General features: G+C 39.3%; 1 protein-coding gene across 2 annotated transcripts in view; it reads right to left on the bottom strand.

Moving 5' to 3' along the window:
- CD99 (CD99 molecule (Xg blood group)) overlaps positions 1 to 20,253 on the bottom strand; it is a 28,007-nt gene continuing 7,754 nt past the window's right edge. Inside the window, exons 2-11 of one of the 2 annotated variants that reach the window (XM_083854429.1) lie at positions 10,176 to 10,214; positions 9,802 to 9,849; positions 9,289 to 9,324; positions 8,346 to 8,387; positions 8,147 to 8,179; positions 6,744 to 6,815; positions 5,308 to 5,349; positions 4,677 to 4,787; positions 3,814 to 3,870; positions 1 to 1,891 (exon numbers count right to left, since the gene is read on the bottom strand). In XM_083854429.1, the coding sequence (XP_083710555.1) occupies positions 1,866 to 1,891; positions 3,814 to 3,870; positions 4,677 to 4,787; positions 5,308 to 5,349; positions 6,744 to 6,815; positions 8,147 to 8,179; positions 8,346 to 8,387; positions 9,289 to 9,324; positions 9,802 to 9,849; positions 10,176 to 10,214 (506 nt within the window). In that variant the 3' untranslated portion in view covers positions 1 to 1,865. The remainder of the gene's footprint in view (positions 1,892 to 3,813; positions 3,871 to 4,676; positions 4,788 to 5,307; positions 5,350 to 6,743; positions 6,816 to 8,146; positions 8,180 to 8,345; positions 8,388 to 9,288; positions 9,325 to 9,801; positions 9,850 to 10,175; positions 10,215 to 20,253) is intronic. The other variant, XM_083854430.1, reaches the window with a different exon arrangement.

Raw genomic sequence — 20,253 nt, 5'->3', positions numbered from 1 at the left:
TGAGAAAAAGAACACATACATCTTTTTTTAAATTTATTTTTAGAAAAAACACAATGTTGATAGGTCTTTCTAAGTAAATTTTAGGCTCACAAAAGCTGAAAAAGGATTCACGAGTCTTGGTTAGCTAAAAGCTAATTTGAGCTCCTCCTGCCATTTTATCCCTAAGAAACACTGACTTTTTATTTACTCAACACTTTACAAAGATATATCTGTTTATTCATGTAGGCAAGCAGTACATTTCTTTTCTTTGGTTTTACATAAATCAAATGTTTATGTAGGAATCACTTTTGCACTCTCAAACACACTTAAAGGCTTTAGCACTTTTATACTAAAAGCAGACTTGGGGCAAAAAGACTTACAAATCAATTCCATAAGAAAATACTAAAATTTGTGTAAAGCTTTGTTGCAAGCTAAGAAACATGTACAAGAAATTCTTAAATGAATTATCCATAGCATACATTCATACTCGAATGTACAGACATATTTACAGATGTAATATCCAAATTCATTAATCTCTAAGTTCTAAGATGTTCCATGAAATGTCATCTTCCTGTAGAACTTTGTCAGGAGGCTGAAGCCCATTAATAAGACACATACGGTAAAACTGCATGAAAATTTAAAGCAATTAGAATGAAAGCCAACAAAACTGCTCAGACCATTCCTTCCTGACAGAACTCGTTATTATTCCAGATATAGTCCTTTAGTTGTTATGAGTTGTAGTTTATTGTGTTTCCACAGATCCTTGAAACGTTCCTGTTGCTTTCAAGAGCCACAGCACGGGTCACAAGTGCTTTCGGCGGAGGATGCAACCACAGGTGATCATCCTAGGGGAATCCTTCACAAGTTCAAAAGCACTTCTCACATATGCACTTCTCAGTGCATACCCGTGGAGTGAGGTTGGTTTGTTCTGGTCAGTCTTGCTGCAGTTTGGAACTGTGGTACTGTTTCTGTCCCTTACACATGTATGATAAGCCTTCTGAATTCAACACTATTTTCTCTTAAGCTTTTGGCTACAAAAGCCTGAAGATGTTAATCCCCACTCCTAAGTACTTCATCCACAACTGTTTAGACAATGCCAAACATCAATACCACCAGAAATACAAAGTCCAATTATGTTTCTGATCTGCACAACAGGCTTTTCCACAACAGATCAGCTCAGTACTTGCTAAGCAGGAAGAGCCAGAAAGGATGAAAGCCCGGTGTGCATAACCTTTGGGTTTTCTTAATCTGTACCAGACAGATGCAATGAAAAAAAAATCTAAAATAAAACAGAATTTTTGTCTCCTGAATGCTCAAGCACAGGCATCTCTTCCCTGGCAGCTGGCCCAGGCAGCTACACAGATTGGATCAGCAGCACCCACACCCAGATCCACCTGTTTGCTTTCAGGTGCCCACAACACACATCAAGCTGGTTGGTTGGTCCACTCACTGAGTACAGGTTATTTAAAAAAAAAAAAAAAGTTTGTATTGCCTGAGAGCAATAACATAACAAAATCCATAATTGCATATTGGTTTTGGAGAGGTAAGGAAAAGTTAAACACACTGAATGCACTTGAGACACACCCATTTGTCAGAGGAGTAAAGGAAAAAATGTAAAGGCACGACATACTTCTACACTCCTGTCATTAAGGCCATGTATTGGTGTGCAACAATGCTTCACAGGGCTAACCATACAGAAGTACTCAGGTCTAAGTCACAGTCCCAGAGGTGTTTCAAACAAGAGCTGTTTACTCATGAAACTTTGGGCTCTGCTGTTTATATTTTGCTTTTTTTTGTTTCCTTTTTTTTTTTTTTTTTTTTTTTTTGGCAGAATGCAGGTTGTTTATCCAGTTCAAAGATCTGTTCTTCACCACTCTTTCTTTAATTTAGTTCTCCAGAAGTGTGCGCTGAACTGCAAAGTGAAAAACAATTCAAGATTAGTGCACTAAGTTAGTGTACAATGCAAGTTATACATTACTATGTAACAGTTTGTGCAGTCAACAACTTTAACTAGATGTTTGACACTGTGTGATAAATTGCCTTTGGTAGAGGACTTTGAATGACACTACTTGCTTCCTTAATGCACAGCTGAACTGAAGATGGCTGAGTCTCTTGAGTCCTTACAGTCACAAGAAAATGTTTTGCACTTGAGAGCTTTATATATTTAACAGCTTAAAGTGTTCATAAAGAAGGTAATGAACCAGACTGAAGTTTATAACAAACCGATGCAATACCTGAGAGAAGGAAGGCATATTTATTTTTTTAATTACAAAAATCCCCAGAAACAGTCCTGCAGGTTTAAGATGAAACTCACAGAATATACTGCAAATATATACCACTTTGAGATTTTGATACTCAATACTTCAAAACCAATGAACTTCAGCATGAGGTTATAGTGCTTCTTCCTTTGTTGACTGGTCACAAGGGCTAGAAGGCCAAGTTTTCACCTATACCATTTTCTCCAGTTCTATCCATGGATTCCTGGAGCTTATCACCTGCTCCATCAGCCATATCCCCTACACAACCATACATGGAAGGGTGATGTTTTCAGTGTTTGTTGCTCTAAAAGAGATCCTTCCACAGCTCTCACCTAGAAAGATTAATTACGTGATGGTTCTTTCATACAAGATTCATTCTCTGTTCACAACGAGAATGTTTTAATTACAACCTGCGAGTTCAGTCCTCTTTGCCTCCAGTGCAGTTTCATCTCTGTCCAAATATCATAAATTTTTAATATACATTCTTGCAGTGTTCTGTATCAGTTTATAATTAGAAAACATTTCAGATTCTAAACAGAAAAATATACACTAATAAACTTTCAACTGCAGTTATTCATCAGACTGATGGAGCAGGTCTGTGTTTTCATAATTGCCTCTAATGATAGTTTTGCAGAAAAAAATTCAATTCTTCACTTTCTCTAAGCTCCTACATTTCAATGCATTCTAAAGGCAATAAATCAATCTGTTCAGTAAAAAACTAGAGAGAAGTGGACATATTGTCAGAACTGAGTGCTTGATTCAGTTCTAAGTTTGTCATCTTGGATGACAAACTTAGTAACACAGAATCATTTATGTTGGAAAAGACCTTTTAGATCATCCATTTTAACTCTTACCCTAGGACTGCCAAATCCATCACTAAACCATGTCCATATGTGCCCCATCTATATATCTTTTAAATATTTCCATGGATGACAACTCCTCTCCTTTCCTGAGGAGCTTCTGAGCACCCTGTTCCAATGCCTGACAACCCTCTTCATGAAGAAATTTTTCCAAATATACAGTCTAAATCTCCTCTGGGAAAGTTTGAGGCCATTTCCTCTTGTCCTATTGCTTGTTACCTAGAAGAAGTGAGTGACATACACCTGGCTACAACCTCCTTTCAGGAGGCTGTATAGAGTGAAAAGATGACCCCTGAACCTTCTTTTCTCCAGGCTAAACATCTCCAACTCCCCCAGTCACTCCTCATGTGTGCTCCAGACCCTTCCCTAGATCCACTGCCCTACTCTGGACATGCTGCAGCACCTCAGTGTCTTTCTTGAAGTGAGGGGCCCAGAACTGGACACAGCTCTCAAGGTGTGGCCTCACCAGAGCCAAGTACAAGGAGATAATCACAGCCTTGGTCTTGCTGTCCACACTATTGCTGATACGGGCCAGGATGGCACTGGCCTTCTTGGCTACCTAGGCACACTGTTAGCTCATCTTCCACCAATATTGTTGTTTTGTTTTTTAACAAAAAAGCACAATTCATTTTCTCCAGTATGTTAGATATCAATAAAGTGCATTTAAATAGGATCCCCACCAAAGAGTTCATCTTCTGTCTAGATTCTTGTCTTACCAGGTGGCTCAGATTGCGCTCCCCTATGGCTATCCATATTCACATTCTCTTCATCTGCTGGGAATAAAACAGATATTTAGTATTTAAATTCTCTTACACTTGAGGTTCTTGATAAATAATTTGAGAGAAGAAACAGAAGTGAAGAAAATGGGTTACTGATAGTAGTTGAGTTGCCCTGTTTTGTCTGCACATTAATTTTAACAGATGTTATTTGGTTTCCAGATTTCCCAAATTACAAAACAGCGGTCCCTGGCTGAATGACTGGTCTATCCCTCCAATAAATAGTCAGAAAGACCATAATAGATAAAATCAAACCTTCTGCCCCTCCTATCACCCACAGTTCTCTGATCCAAGCTATGTCTTATTTACGTGGAATGGAAGCAAGCAATAAATGACTGCAGAAGAATCATTTAGGGATGAACATTGGGGAAAGTTGTCATAAAACTACTAAGTAGACAAGCATCTTGTGAAGACACAAAGTCAAAATTCACAAAATTAGAAACTACAAAGTATTTTTCAGCATGAAAAAGCCTCTAATCCCCAACCTCCACTTGATTCTCCTTAAGAAGTATTTTTTGCAGTCTCTCCTGATTAATTTTTAGCAAGGAGTGCTTTTATTTTAAGAAATGTAAAGCTTTAAGTCTTCCTAGTTTTGAAATTCTAATTTTTGGGCAAAGAATTCCTCAGTCTTAGATGATTAGCAGGAGCATACTAGGAACACAGGAATATGTTACTCCCTGTGAATATAAATTCACTGGGTTATTACAACTACTTTATGCATAGGATCAATTTATAGTCTACGTATAAATACAAAAATGCCTCTCTTTAGACAGTAGGAAACAAAACTAATTTGGAATTCTTACCGCCTTGCTTGAAACAGAGTTTCTTCTTCTGGTAAGCAATGAAACTAGATACTGCTCCAATTGCAGTAGCAGCCACAGCACTTACAATTCCAGCTATTGCTCCCGGAGAAGCTGAAAAAATCAGAGATGCTTGTATACACTTTTCAGAACTGAAAGCCACATCAAAGTATTGTCTCAAAGTTAACCCTGTGAACACTTCCAAAAACCACTAGACTGAAATTACATGAAATTGTAATAATCAACTCTGTGCATAATGAAAAGCAAATCCTCTCATTTTATAACCATTGATTTCTTAGCAATGCCCATTGTTAAGGAACTTAAGCATGTTTGTTTTAAGTTCCACTAATTAAGAAAAAAAAAAGCAACCCTTTCATAGCCATATGTATGCATGTAGTCACTGCACCAGCATCCATGAGACCTTAACACTTACGAATCATTTGTAACATAGAAATGTTAAAGGACTATGGAAGCAGAGCTTAAAAGTAAGAATTCCAGATTGCACAAAAGTTTTTTAATTGTAACCCCCACTCTCAGTAGTGATCATTCTAGCAGAAGACTAGTAATCAGAAACCCCGAGAAAACAAGCTTCATACATCCAAACACCATCACACACACAAATTCATGCACTTACCTTCGTCTTCTTGGCCACCTTTTGGAGTTGGGCCCTTTCGTTCTGTAAAAAATGAATGGAGAGTTTACATTATATATGCCTAAAGAACATTCATACCATAATTGACAAACACTTTGTCAATTAATTATGCAAAATTACAAACCATTGATTATATCCATACAGTGCTAAACTGGCACTGAAACTTTCCATTTTCAAAGCACGGCCCAGAGCAGTGCCAACTCAGGCCTTGAGTGCTCAGCACTTTTACAAAATGAGCATTTGTGAAATCAGGTTTAATAAGCTTGTGCATCACCACAGAGAACTCATATCATTTCAGAGTAACATTCAGCTGTATTTCCACAAAAATCTCACCCTCATCTACTAAATACCTTTGCAATTCTCTTCACAAACAAGCCAGAAGTTCTATAAACACGATTTGTCACTGTGCAACTCGTACCATTGAGGCAGGAACCTGTGCACATGAAACCACCCCAGACGTTTCCACAGATGTTTCTTGCCCCTTCCAGTTTTCAAGTACTGCCCCAAAGGAACCTTGGAAGGAGAGAGCTACCCACAAATTGTCATCAGTAATCCCTACTCAGGACAACTCTCCAGGGAAGTCAGTATCCATTAGCACATCCCAAACCCCATCAAGATCCTTAATTAACTCTGATCTGGAAATAGTAAAATTGCAGTAACACACCTATTAGACATAGTAAATTACCAAAAAAAGTTTGGCAGGCTCTGAAATGGTTTTATACTGCTCATAATATAGAATGCTATGGTGGTGAAGGGACCTTAGTGATCACTGAGCTTCAAACCCTCTGCCACAGGCAGGGATACCTTTCACTAAACCAGGTTGCTCAGAGCTCTATCCAACCTCGTCTTGAACACTTCCAGGGATGGAGCATCCAAAGCTTCTCATCTCCTCAACTCTGCCTCACCACCACCACCATACTAAAGAAGTGAAGACTAAGGATCACATGGAAGTGTAAAGATCAGTTCATCCTGTGGGACAAAGGAAATCTTTGAGAACACAAGATGGACCCTCTTCTGGCCCACTCCCAGACCTCCTACCTACAAGAACTAAAAGAAACTGAGAGCGTGTCACAGAAGATCAAATATAGCACTTGGATGACCTTAAAAACTATATTCATGGTGAATTTTGAAGTAAGTACTGCATTCAAATTTCAGTTTTAGAAGCCATTTTTCTTAGTGTAACAATAAAAATCACTGAAAATTTTTGCTCTAGACCAGTTTTACCCCTTAAATATTTGGGGTTTTTTTTGGCAGAGACAGAACATGTAACTTTTGAACTCAAAAGTATGCTCTAAAGTTTCAGATACTAGAACCAAATGCATTACAAATTAGAGCATGTCTAACCACTTTGTGAGCAAGCTTTAATCAAAAGCTCAGGTAGCCATAAAAACAATATGAAGCACAACCTCCTATCTTACCATTGCTGCCACTGCCATCACTTCCTCCTCTTGGTGAATTGCCATCCAATAGATCTGAATCATCAAATGTATCTATAAAATAATATAAAAAAATTACCATGTTTCAAATTCAGTGAATAAGACACACCAAGACATATAATAACACAGAAATTTTCTCCAGACTATTCAACAGAATTTGTGGTGGTCTTGGGCTCAGCACCAGAGTCACAACATTTAACCTTTTAAAAGCCCTCACAATGTCAAGTCCTTTCAGCTCAGCACTACACAGTTTGACAGCAGTATTACTTTCTCTGGACTTCCTGAACAACTGAGAGAAGTCAGTGTCCAAGAGCAGGCAGTACTGCACAAATCAGGTTAAGCAAGCAAGGAGCCCTATAAGCTGCTTAACTCTAATAGCCCAAATCTCACTGTCCTGCAAAAGCAAAGAAAGAACATGGACAGAAAAGGACCATTTACTTTCAAGGCTGCAACTGTGAATGATTTTTCAGAGTTGAGTCTCTAAGTCACAAACAGTCCAAATGTAATTCCCTTCTCTGATTGATTGCAGGACATTGAAGTAGTCCCTCTTCATTTCCACCTCATGGACCCCTCTCCTCCTTCCCTCTGATGCCAAATGAATATTTATTTTACACAAAGCAAATGTGTTTCAGGCAGAAAACCTGAAAGTATTGCATCAGAGGATGTTTTAGTTGGGTGCCAAGAGCACTATACTGAGGCATGCAAGACTCATATTCAAGTATCTGCTGCAAATCAGACAGGTGAAAGAACAAGAACTGAGGCTTGTATTCCAGGGCTCTTTACCACCATGTTCATGAATAATGGCATCATCATACCTGCATCTATCTGAATCTGTTTTGTTCTGGGTTAGGCAAAGACAGAGAGGACCTCTAAACCTCAGGCAGGGAAGGATATGTATTTTAAATCTATCTTTCAAACACAAATAATTGTATTTCTTAATAAGGCCTTTGAATTTAAAAAAAAAAAAAAAAAGCAACCCTTTAACTTGGAGCTTTACCTTTAATTTAGATCCTTTAAGAATAAAGATCATAGGCAGTTGCTACTTACTTTTGAGCTTGACTAGAAAGGATTCAGTTTGTAAAGAACTCACCACCATGTGGGTGCTTCACCACAGGCAGACAAGAACAGCAATGCCCCAAGCATACACACACACTGTCTCATCCTGCCTTTTCCTCACATCATCCTGTTTTTAAGTGAAAGTCACTCAACAGGTTTGTTATGGAATTTCAAGACTGGTGCAAAGCTTATTTGCAAGACAACTTTTTCTCAATCCTCAGTGTTTGATGTAGGCCACACCTGACATACATAGCAGGCAACTAACAAGGATCAATTATTAGAAGTGTAACTGAGATAGCAAAACCAGGAGTCTGCAGTAGAAGCCTTACCAGAGCCTTTAGGTTGATCTCGCTTGGGGTTATCTAATCACAGAAGAGAGATTTAGGAAAAAAAAAAAAAAAAAAAAAAAGAGAGAGAGAGAAAACGTTAAGATAAAACCAGATTATAGTTCAGTAATGTTCAAAGGAACTAGGAGAGATTAAAAAATACTCTTTTACTATTAAGAAATTCCTGTTAGATCAGTCTTACCAGTGTCTCTAGGATTGGCAGGAGGATGTGGCTTGGGATCATCTGTAGACGAATAAGAGTTAGAATGAACAAAATTACTAGTATGAAGAAACCAAAAGCAAAGCATGTAGTGACCTTGAAAGATGATCTGACCTAAAATATTTTATCAAAACTTCCCCATGTAATTTTACTTTAATTACCTAATGCTGTATTTCTTTGGTTATTTTAGCTAAACACTGTGTTTAATGCCACTAAGAATTTTTCTGCTACACTAACCACCATGTCAGATCCTTGCTAGGATGGAACATACACAGAAAAACTCATTGAGTCTTACACAGCATTTTAGTTTGCACATCTGATTTCAAAGGCTGAGCTTCTTTAATTTTTTCTATCAGGCACAGATCACTTGGCTGTTTTCTCTTTTAAAGTTACCAGGTTTTAACCAAATATAAAGCTTGGTACCTCACTTGAAAAACAAAGTACACAGAATAGAACTAGATGTACAGTCCCTACAATGACACTTCATTTGGACTGCCACAAACTAGGAAAATAAGAGATCTTAGAAATTATCTCTGTACAGTTTTGTCATAGCCTTCACAGCCTTGGAAAGAGTACTTTCCTTCAAATTATTTATAACAGAATAATGTTTCCTTGTGGTACTAGAAATACTTCCTGAAATGGGAGAGATTACTTAGGAATTAACATTTACTTCCATAAGTAATAGTTAATGGAGTTAGTGCCATCTAGTGAAAAAACAGCAATGAAACAAGTAGAAGCTGGCTAAGAAATTATTGAAATTCCTACAGTTCTGGTGATCCAGAACCTTAAGATTAACAAATATAACTAGACTGCAATTATATTTATTAACAGTCTGCTACCTGCCATATTATACTTAGGTTATAAAGGATGGATAGACATTGCAACAGGTACATTTGAGCAGTATCCAGGAAAATATGATACTTACCAGGATCAAGAGCATGGGACAAGTCCAAATCATCCACTAAGAAAGAAGGGAAGTTTTAAATGTAATGTAAAAACTGAAATAGTCTTAGAAGTATTTTTTAAACAAAATGGACCTCACAATGTTTTCTCCACAAATGAAAGACATGCTCACTCATCAGTGACTCACAGAAAAGGCCCACAAAGTTATCAGGCATTACCTGCCAAGTGACTTGCTGCTTTTGGAGATGATGGGACCTGTCAAGGGCCAGCTCAAGGTGAGTAAGCTCCAAACAAATAGACTGAAATCCAACAGAAGGGATTCTCACAGGGTCTTTAAGCTTGTGAAATTACAAAATACATTTCTGAGAGCAGATTCCAAAATTAAGAAACCCTTTTGCTGTTAGCGAACTGCTTTCTTTTATAGAAATATCACAACCCTGTGTGCCACTAAATTGAAAAATTCAGGATCTCAAATTGGTACATACACTAAACTTAATTTTACAGTAAAAGGCATTACAAACCAATTAGACCTCACCTGGATCTGATGGTGTCTTCTGAGTTACAGGAGGTTTCTTTGTTATTTCTGTCAGGTATAGTTAGGGAGAAAAAAAAATCAATACTATTTAACACACTGTTCAGAAGGTACATGAAGGACAAACAACAAACGTAAGTACACAACTATACAACAAAATGCACAAGATCAAATCTATAGAGCAAGACAATTATGCCTCAAAAAGAAATGTTTAAGTCTTCAAAAGACAAATTTGAGTTCTATGTGGTCAACTTCTTGACAAGCACATGGCTGAATTGTTCCACTGAGGTTTAAACAAACCATATGTGGCAAATCTGTCATGCAGTAATACTTAAAAATAAACAAGTCAAAAGAGCAGCCACAATTTGCCTGCCTACCTTCTAAAATGGCATCTTCTAAGGAGAAGTCATCTTGGCCTGTAGAAGATAAAAGAAACATTAAGGACACTGTTTTTTCTTACTCAAACCCAACATTTAATAAAGTCATAAACATGTCTGTGATTGATCTTGAGGTATGTTTTCTGCTTCCCAAGTCAATCTAGAGAAATATTTTTAGTCAGGGTTGAAGACAGACATTCTTCTCTATTTCTCCAGGTCACTATCCATATGTCTTTTCAGAAAAAAAAGGAACCACACTAAAAATTGGCTCTATAGAAATGACCTGAAGGTTTGGAACATACACTCCTGCAGCCGATAACACGTTTTTTTTTTTCTTGCCACTGTATTGCATGATATCTTAGTACCATCCACAGGATATTCTTTCTCACCCTTCCTTCCACTGAACCACAAAATAAGCTGGGGGACAGCTCCAATGCATGAGAACATAAAAGATTCAAGTTTGAAGAAGAGTCTTGAAGAACAAGGGCCATTATGAAAGTTATGTCATGAAATTAATATCTTGGCATCAAAAATTAATTTTCACAGGTTTATAAGACTTACCTTTCCCCTAACTAGGGTTAGCAGTATGATGGTGGTTAAGATATTAGCACATATGATCTTGAGCAGTCTTTTCAACTTCCTAAAACACAGATAAGTGCAGCTGCCACCACTATGGGGTCTCCACCCCAGGGAGATTAGATTGTATTTTCAGTCCTTAGGAAAACAACACTTTCTCTTGCTGCATTAAATCAGCTGCCAGAGCTACTGCTGCTTACCAGCCAACTGCGTACTCACCAACTCAAGATCTACATGAAACAAACTGGTTTCACAGCACGAATGTAGTGGTGTGATCTCAGCGGCAGAGGCTTGTAAGGCAAATGCAGAGCTAGAACAACTGCTTGCGGTGTTCCTAATTTTTCATCACCTCTACTTTCACTGAAGCATGGAATAAGAAAAAGGCCTGAAACTATGTATCAGCTATTCAGACATCTACATATACTGCTTCAGTCCCAGAGAAGCTGGAAGACCTTTTCTCCCGACTGAGTATCAAGCCAGCCAGAGCAAAAGTTCTTTCCAGACAGAAACTACATTAATTCAGAAGATACCTGCATAAAGGATTTATGTCTCTGGCTTTTCCTCTAAGAATGTAACAACCAAAGAGGCATCAGAACCAGCTACTGCAGTCTGAAGAGAGGAATAAAAACATGCATCAAAACCAAACCACATGCACCTTTCACTTATGTGACAGATTAAGTCAAGACAAGACATGAGTCCACCACCAGGAATGATGGATGCTTATATACATGATAACATCTTTCACCATAACTGAGGTCAAAACTGAAATCCCTTTTCCTTCTCAGATAACTGCACTAATAAAGTCCTTCTTTCCAGAAAAAAAAAGGAGAGTAAGATATCATGGATTGTTTTTTTTTATTTATTTTTTATTTTTTTGTTTTGTTTTTGTTTTTTTGGTTGGTTGGTTGTTTTTTGGGGGGGTTTTGTTTGTTTGTTTTTTGTGGGGTTTTTTTGGGTTTTGGGGGGGTTTGTTTGGTTGTGGTGTTTGTTTGTTTGTTTTTTAATTATTATGTTTTTGTTTTTGTTTTTTTTAATGGGGAAGCATTTGGAATGGAACTAAAAAAAAAGTGTGGACTCTGGCCAACTGAACTCCTACAGCAGAAACTGCAACCTGAAGTCTAAGAAGTGATTCCCATACTATAAAGTTTGAACTGTAAACCACCTTTCTCACAGTCAAGTAAGGAGATAGGCCTGCCTGGCCTGTGACAAGCTCTTTCATGGAAACAGAGGCAATTGATGGCTTTATTGCGCTGCGCAAGCCAAGCACATTTAAAATCTCCTGGATAAAATAAGTAGGTACAGATCTTGAATAGAAAGCAAGAAGATATATTACTTGGTGTTGCTTATTTCAGGTGGAGACCACAAGATCTGTTAGATCACAAGAAACTACTTCACAGAATGCAAAATATTTGCAGCTCGTTTATCTGAAGTCTACATCAACTTGCAATACAATTTTACAAGCCTCTGTAAAATTAGCAGGTGCTAAGACACAAATGCCAGGTGCTTCTGAAGTTACTCCTTTGAAGAAACCACCCTATCGACAGGAAAAAAAGGTCAAAGCACTCATAAGAAATTTTAACAGGCATTTGCATAGTTGTTCCTCAAACCTGAATTCTAGTTTGCTCTCAAGTACATCCCTCAGGCTGCAGTCCTCTGGGAGGTATGCCTAAGACAGGACCTGATCAGAATTTGGTAGTCTAATTCCAAGAGAGCAGGCAGAGGAGTCTGTTGAAGATGCACACTCCTCAAAACCAGAGTAGCACCCTGAGGAGGGACCATCACAAACTGATAACACCATTTGTCTCAAACTCAAAGGTATATCACTACCACAATGAACGTTACACTGTTTGTGTATATTTCAAGAGCCCTGTTTCTTTCCAGGCAGATGGGAAAAGAAACCAGATACACTCAAATTTATGCTTTGGTGCAGCTGAAATTTTACCTGGAGCAGAAAAGAGGCTATATGAAGAGTTTCCCATTGCCGGCATGAAACTTAGTCCAGGAACTCAGAATGGCTTCAGCTGCAGCAGCTTCCCTCAGGAGGAGGAAACCTTTGTAAAAGGGTGTGTTTTCAGTGATATTGCTATTTTAAGGGATTTTGCAAATGAGCTTCACATAGAAATAATTTAGGATGAGATTGCTGACTGCCAAGCTCATGTAAAAAATGCTATGACAGAGGAATAAACAAATTTGAGAGTCAATAAAAGAAAAAGTATTGACTGTAATTATTATTCTGAAACCAAAATTCTGCTTTCCAAGCAAGCAGCAAGATATCAGGCACCTCATATACATTACTTTTTTGAGATAAAGTAGCAGAAAATCTCAAAATTTAGCTTATAGAACTCATTACAATAATCTGCATTCTAAAGTGCTGGAAGTCAGCTTTCCCAGCAAAGAAAGGTGTTTCTACACTGTTCATTACAAACCTTCCTATGTCTTTAAAGCAGTTGCTTTTATAAATGTACTCACTCCAGTTTTGTTCTGGGTGGGTCCAACTAAAGCAGAACTTCAGTGATTTAGTCTAAAAGGAGAAAAGCTCAGTATGATTCAGCTGGTTCCAGGAAAAAAGTAATGAGAAAACAAGAGATAAAGCTAAAGAACTAGAAGAAAGGTACTATCAGGGTCCAAGAAGGAAAAGTCAGTGAGAATATGCTGAACTCCCTACAGATTCAAGGAATACCCAGAGCAACTAAGCTTATGAACATTTTCTTAGTCTAAACAAAGATATTTACAAATAAAGCAGATATTGTATCACATATAAAGAACAATACAGCAGGTATTTCTAGCTCCTAGGGGCATTAGCCGATTCAGAAATACTTCAGAAGTGATTACATTATTTTCCTTTCATGTCTGTAGCACAAATACCTGGATCTCAAGAGACAGATCCTCAACAGGCCGTCTCTAGTAACCAACATAGTTTGTGTCAGTTGAGGTGAAAATTGTAGCTAAAACAAAAAGAGCAAACATAGGCTTTGAACAGGTGAAGAACTAGAGGGTATTCAAGAGATCAAAGTAAGCAAATAAGAGTGCAAAGACCTTTACAAAGACCTGTCACTGCTTTCAGATAATCCCTGCTACAGTGTTAGATTGGTCACATTCACATTCCACTGCAGAAGGCAACGGGAACTTTGGAAAGTTCCTCCATTAGTCACATGTAAAGTGACACACCAAGAAAGGAGACTTGTGATGAATCACCACAAAAGTAACTTTCTGACTTGAGCAATAGACTGCTTCAATTTTGTTTTCCTAAAAGTGCCAGGCTCTTCTGCTTTCTTCCCCCTTCTCTCCCTAGAGCCTTGCACACCACAGGGTGCCCACCGAGCCTGCGTGTTGCAGCAAGTCTTCCAGGTGTAGGCCTATGAAGCAGGTGACAGTGATCATCTTGTCTCCACTCCACAGCTGGATATTATCTGCTACTCCATCAGTGGCTGGCTTACAATCACAGAATATCTCCAGTAAGATGGGACCTGTAAGGATCACCAAGTCCAACATCCTGCTCCTCACAGGACTAACTATAAATAAACCATATGAATAAAAGCTTCATTCAGACATTCCTTGAACTGTCAGCCTTGGTTCCACGCCCAATTCCTTCCTGTCTGCTTCAGTGACCATCCATCCTCTCAGAAAAGAACTCTCTCCTAATGTCCAATCTGAACTTCCCCCGAGGCAGCCGCATTCCGTTTCCTCATGTCCTCTTGGAGGTTATCAGAGAGAGGAGAACAGCACATGCCTCTCTGCTGCCCCTCCTTGAAGATGCTGTAGGCTGTTGTGTGATCACCCCTCAGCCTTTTCTTCTCCAGGCTGAGCAAACCAAGTGACCTCAGACAGTCCTAGTAAGTTTTGCCCTTGAGGCCTTTCATCATCTGGTCACTCTCCTCTGGACACACTCTAATAATTTGATCTCTTTATTGCTCTGAGGCACCTAAAACTGCACAGAAGGACTCAAGCAGAATAGAATGGGACAATCACTTCCCTGGAGCTCTTCTTGATGCACCCCAGGGCACAAGTGGCCCTTTTGGTGCCACACTGTTGACTCATGTTCAACTTGCCATCAACTCAACCCCCCAGCTCTCCTGCAGATTGCTTTCCAGCTTCCTGTCCTCCAGTTTGTACAGAGAACCAGGGTTATCCCATCCCAGGCATGGAACTTGGCACTTGCTCTTGTTAAATTTCATATGGTCTGTAACTGCCCAACTTGTGTCTGCTCTGCTCCTTAGCCTCTTATTTTTGTGACCTATGAAAAAATCTTGAGCTCCAAGAGGCCTTTCATGTCTGTAGAGTCTGCGTGAGATCTGGCAGCCCTTTTGCAGGACAAGGATATTGGTAGCCACAAAGGTGGCACTCAGGTAACCAGGCAAAAAGCAGCTTCTCCAACTTCCAGAATAAAATCTGGATAACTGTATTTTATATGCCTGTCTTGTGCTCCTTCTTCTCTGGGGACTGAAAACACAAGGAGTAGAATTAATTATTCAACACCAAACTATAATAGAACCTGTAGAAAACACAAAAAGGCCAACACATTGGAACTTGTTCAAGAAAGACTTTGAATAAGAGAACATAGACACTACATCCCTTCCAACTAGTTTTTAAGCTTACCAGCACTTGATTTCAATCCAGGTTTTGCCCTATCAGCCTTAGTTACCTACAACAGAAGTCTTTTACTGCTTATCTCACATTCAGATAATTATTTTCTTGAATGTCCTATGCAGGTGAAACCAAGAGGGGTAGTGTAATTATAAAAAATCTGTGATAAGGGTGACTTGGTTCTCCATGTCTTACTATAAGGACTGTACTCCTAAAGGCTTTAAATGGAGAACCTGGAACATGAAAAGTACACACAGGTGGGGCACCTATTGGAAGTATTTCAAACTGTACTCTTTCCCCTCAGCCAGGGCAGAGGTTTGCAGGCAAGATCTCTGTGTCAGGCAATGCTGATATTTTCACTGCTAAGCAACAGATTATAATTAGCCCTGCCCAAAGTCTCATGAAATTAAATCCCACTGTTTTTTTCAAACCCTGTACCCACTTATCATCACTGCTTTTCAAGTTTGGTTTCTCTGCAGAGTAAGAGAAAACAAAAAACCTTGCATAAAATTCTGTTTATCAAATGAAGCCCCTTCCTACCTAAAATAAACATGCTCCAAACACGTGAACCAGCCAAAAAAAAAAAAAAAAAAAAAAAGAGCAAAGATAACTTTTCACATCTGGGGGAGTGTCTGCTTTCTGCACATCTGGAGCATTCACTAATGTAACCAATGGGAATAAAGTCAGCTAGATCTCTGCTGTAAACAAATAAAAGGTTTATTTCTTCTTCAAAGAGATGCATAAGGCAAGCCTAATAATGATCCTATTTCTTTTTTGTACAGTGATCCAAAAGCTGCCTCCCTGAAAAGTTACTTTATTTGCACCTATCTTGAAAACACAGAACATAAAAATTTAGGCAATTCTGTGCCTAATCTTTTCCTGATTTGGCTGCTAGTAAAGAGTTTTTAGACTTGATTAATATTCAACTTACTGTTTTTCTGTTCAAAAATGGCAATTCAGTATTTTTAAAAAGCTTACAAGGCCATATTTTGACTCAATTTTTTTAAATTTAAATAACTAGTAATGTGAGGGTTTTTAACAAAGCATGGTAAAAGAAGGCATTCGGAAAAGAAAAAAAAATCCTCATATTTTGAAGCACAGTTTGGGGAATTCGGCTTGCTTAAAAGTTTCCTGTGGACTAGGCAACTTTCGTTAAAAAGAAAAAAAAGAAAGCAGGAAAATACAATGGAGTTCAGAGCTCTTATGCACTATTAGCAGTTTTCCATGGGAGGATTTGACATAGGAATAAAAGGACAGAATAAATAGCACTAAATCAGCAGAAAGCACACAGAAGAACTGAGTCAGTTGCAAAGCTAGAAAACTAACATGATGGCAACAGTGCTGCCAAATGCTGAGCTGTTTATAAGAAGGGGTAAAAGAGAATTATGCAAAACTAAGAACTCCTGTGAGTCCCTTCAATCTGGTAGCAAGAATAAAAGCAAATATATGACATGATAATCACAACCCAACCAGGGGTGAGTTGTCTACTGCAGTCTGGTTAATTTCTTACAGTTTGTAATTCTTCATGCCCATAATGGATGTGACCACTTTCCTTCCAAACTGCAGCTGGGATGTTTGGTGATAGCACTCAGTGGCAAAACAACATCAAACAGAAAAGCCACAGATCCCAGATCTTCTCCTTAAGATTAAAATATCTTCCAAGACATTGCCCCTGACAGCAGCTTGGAAAGAGCTGAACTATTATTCTGTGCTGTCAGAGACTGAATGTTATAATTTATGGCTTAAACATCTTCATGAAGGGACCTCTGCCTATTACAGCAAAACTGTATTACAAAAGCTGCAGAGAAGACCACCACACCCTGAACAGGCCTTCTGACTGAGGCTCTGAACTGCTCTGTGATGGTGATAAGACAAAGTAAATTCAAGTTTGGGGAGAGAATAAATACATTCAGAGAGGGATCAAGCTTAACCTCTTCTGGGAGGAGGCCACAGCCCAGGGCTATCAGCTCACAAGCTCGAACAGACCCTCATACCACAGCGTGGGGGGGAACAGAGGTTTGGGGTGTGTGGGGTGACAAAAGCCTCTGGTCAGAGGCAGTGAACATCCATCCTATGCTGTGCAGAGAACCCAGCTGAGGGGCCCCTTCACCCAGGGAAAAGCACATCCACAGCAGAAGGGGGTGCCCCAGCCCATCAAAGGGCCCCAAAAGAATCCCTGGACCCTGTGCCGAGCATTGCAGTGTGCAAGGGACAGTGTCAAACCTAGTCCTCTCAGTGCACGTGGGCACTCCCACCTGCCCCAAACATGTATTAATCCACAGGATTACATAGTTTTTGGCATGGTGTGGTGATGGGGGACCCTCACCAGGTGGAGGGGAGCAATGAGACACCATTGGGAGCCCCGGAAGGGTGATATGCTTTGCAAAAGCCCTGTCACTCTCTCCCTGTCCCCCCACATCCTCCATACACCTGCTCACCAGCCTTTCCTTCCTTTCTTCCTTCCTCTTTGCCTCTTTTACTATTAAATAAAATATATAAATTTTTATTTGGCACCAACATCTAAACTCATTTGGTTTTAATCACATTTTTTGGATATATTTCAAACCTTTCTGGGTCCAATCCATTTTACTCACAGAGGCCTACTTTCCTTTGGTCTTCTGTCCTAAACTGGTTTGTACCACATGCTTTGGGGAAAGTTGACTCCTGCAGAGAGCACCACCTCCACATGTTCAAAATAAGTAAAACCCAGCTGACCACAGTCCTGGGCAACCTGCAAGGGCTGACCCTTCTGAAGCAGGGGTTGGTGGGACTGAGAGGGCTCCAGAGATGTCCCTCAGCTTCAGCAGCCTATGGTTCTGTGGCATGGGCCAATCCTAGCCACTGGACTATAGTCCTTGTGCTACAAAGTCATAGGACTACAGATAAAATAAGTCACTCTGTCCATCTGTAATGCTTTTTTACAAATGAGAACTGAAATGCATTGCTCTGTCTCCTGAAGTTTGTAACAGAAACCTAAGCTACACTACAAGAGCTGTTAGAGGAACATTTGGGTGATGGAAGCATGGCACCTCCACTGAGAAATGACAAGTTTTGGGGGCACTGGGATAGGAAGCAGAAAGAAAAATGGTTTTGCAAAATGTAACAAAGGTACTGAATTCACATGGCAGGTAATCAAAAAGTCATTGAACGCATTTATTTGATTTTTTTGTTCTTTCTTATCTGTAATTTCAGGAGGACCTGACCACAATTAAAGACTGCAAGTGCCATACACGATCTTTATTTCTATTTCATCTATGTACTTGCCCTTCCCAAAGCTGAATGCATTTAGTAAATGAGCGAGCATAAAATTTGTGAGCATTTAAATTATTACTAAGTTACCTTTTGTGTCAATTCAGAGACTAAAGCAACATGCACGTGGCAGACAGAAGCATGGGCTTGTCTGCATCTGTGCGCAGCGTACCCTTGACAAAGGCCACAAAAGCCAGATGTTTGATTAAATTGCCTTGCCTTAGTTATTTAAAGCTTGTTTAGTTCTTGCACCTGTATGCTGAAATTTTCATCCTTCTAGGTAACTGATCTTGAGTTTATGGCACCTTCCCCATAGCAACCCTAAACCAAGCTGAAGTCACTCTGTGCCTTAAACATGAAGTTACTTGATGTCATCAAGGCCAGCCCAGGGCCAGTGCAGCCACTGCCTTCTCTTGCATCAACAGAGCACCTGCTGAAGCCAGCCCTGTCCTTCACCCCCTGGAGTAAGCAAGGAGTACCCCTGCCCCCCTCTTCCCAGGTCTCAGTGTAATCACTTTTCCTCTAGGAGGCTCACAAGGGACAAAGACCCCTCTGATCTCCATTGCTGCCTCCATGGTCAGAGGGAGGAAAGCCTGCTCTCAAGTCTCACCAAGATCAAGAAGGTACTGCACACCTGCTTTGCATTCACTTTTGAAGTCCTGTCTTGGCATATGAAACGTCAGTAGTTCATTTTTTATAAGCCTAAAATACCAAAATTCTCTAATTGCATGTTGCTCACAGTCTACAGCTTCAAACAGGAGCTCCTTCTGTCAGCAGACAGAATTTTAAGCTTTTGCAAAGCTGACAAGTCTTGCAGCTTCTACTCACATACCCTAAATTTCCATATCCAGATGCATTCTGACCACAAGGCTCCCATTTACTCTTGTTATGTAAGTTCCCTTCCCTAACTATTGTATCAATCATTTTTCGTAGCATAAAAGCATATTAACTTCATTAATGTATATTAGTTCACATTTTACATTACAATGCAATGTAGTAGTAGAATTTTAATGGACACTTTGGTATTGATCATGCTAAAGTAAAATAAACCAAAGGACAGTTTGGCCCTGTAAATACTGAGTATATTTCTTAGAAACTTAGAGCTAATAAAATATATGCCTGGACAACCAACATCCTAACCCTTGCAACACCTCTAAGAAACACTCCCAGTATTGGCTGGCATCATAGATAATTAAATAAAGTGAATCTGATTCCAAGAATGTCTAGATTAGTTGAAAAGCAGTAAGAAATATAGGTGCTTTCCAAAGTTTTACCATGACTAGTATTCAGTACTATGAGTGTCAATGACTAGTCAAATTGTGTTACATTCAACATTTGAAAGCTACAAGAATTCTGTGTAAAACCACATTCAGGATGGCCCAACTTGGCTAGGATACCCCATGCTCTTGTAATTCTGCATTTTGCACGCTAGCCCTCCTCTCAGTCTGCACGGGTCTATTGTAAATTTTTATAACATCCCCCAAAGGTCAAAGCCAGCAGGTCAGCACCTCTCCCTCTTCCAGTGTTGAAGACTCATTACTCCTCAAAGTCTTCTGCACTTACATCTAGCAATAGCTTCAGTAGTTCTTGACAAGAATTTGACATCTACGAAGACTCTTGGCCAGAAGCGTGTACCTCAAGACAGTGGCCACATCACAAGCAGTCAAAC

The sequence above is a fragment of the Zosterops lateralis genome (assembly GCF_965231275.1).
Source record: "Zosterops lateralis genome assembly, chromosome: 2".
Lineage (NCBI taxonomy): Eukaryota > Metazoa > Chordata > Aves > Passeriformes > Zosteropidae > Zosterops > Zosterops lateralis.
The sequence above is the reverse complement of the archived record's forward strand: the minus strand, read 5'-3'. Positions and strand labels throughout refer to the sequence as shown.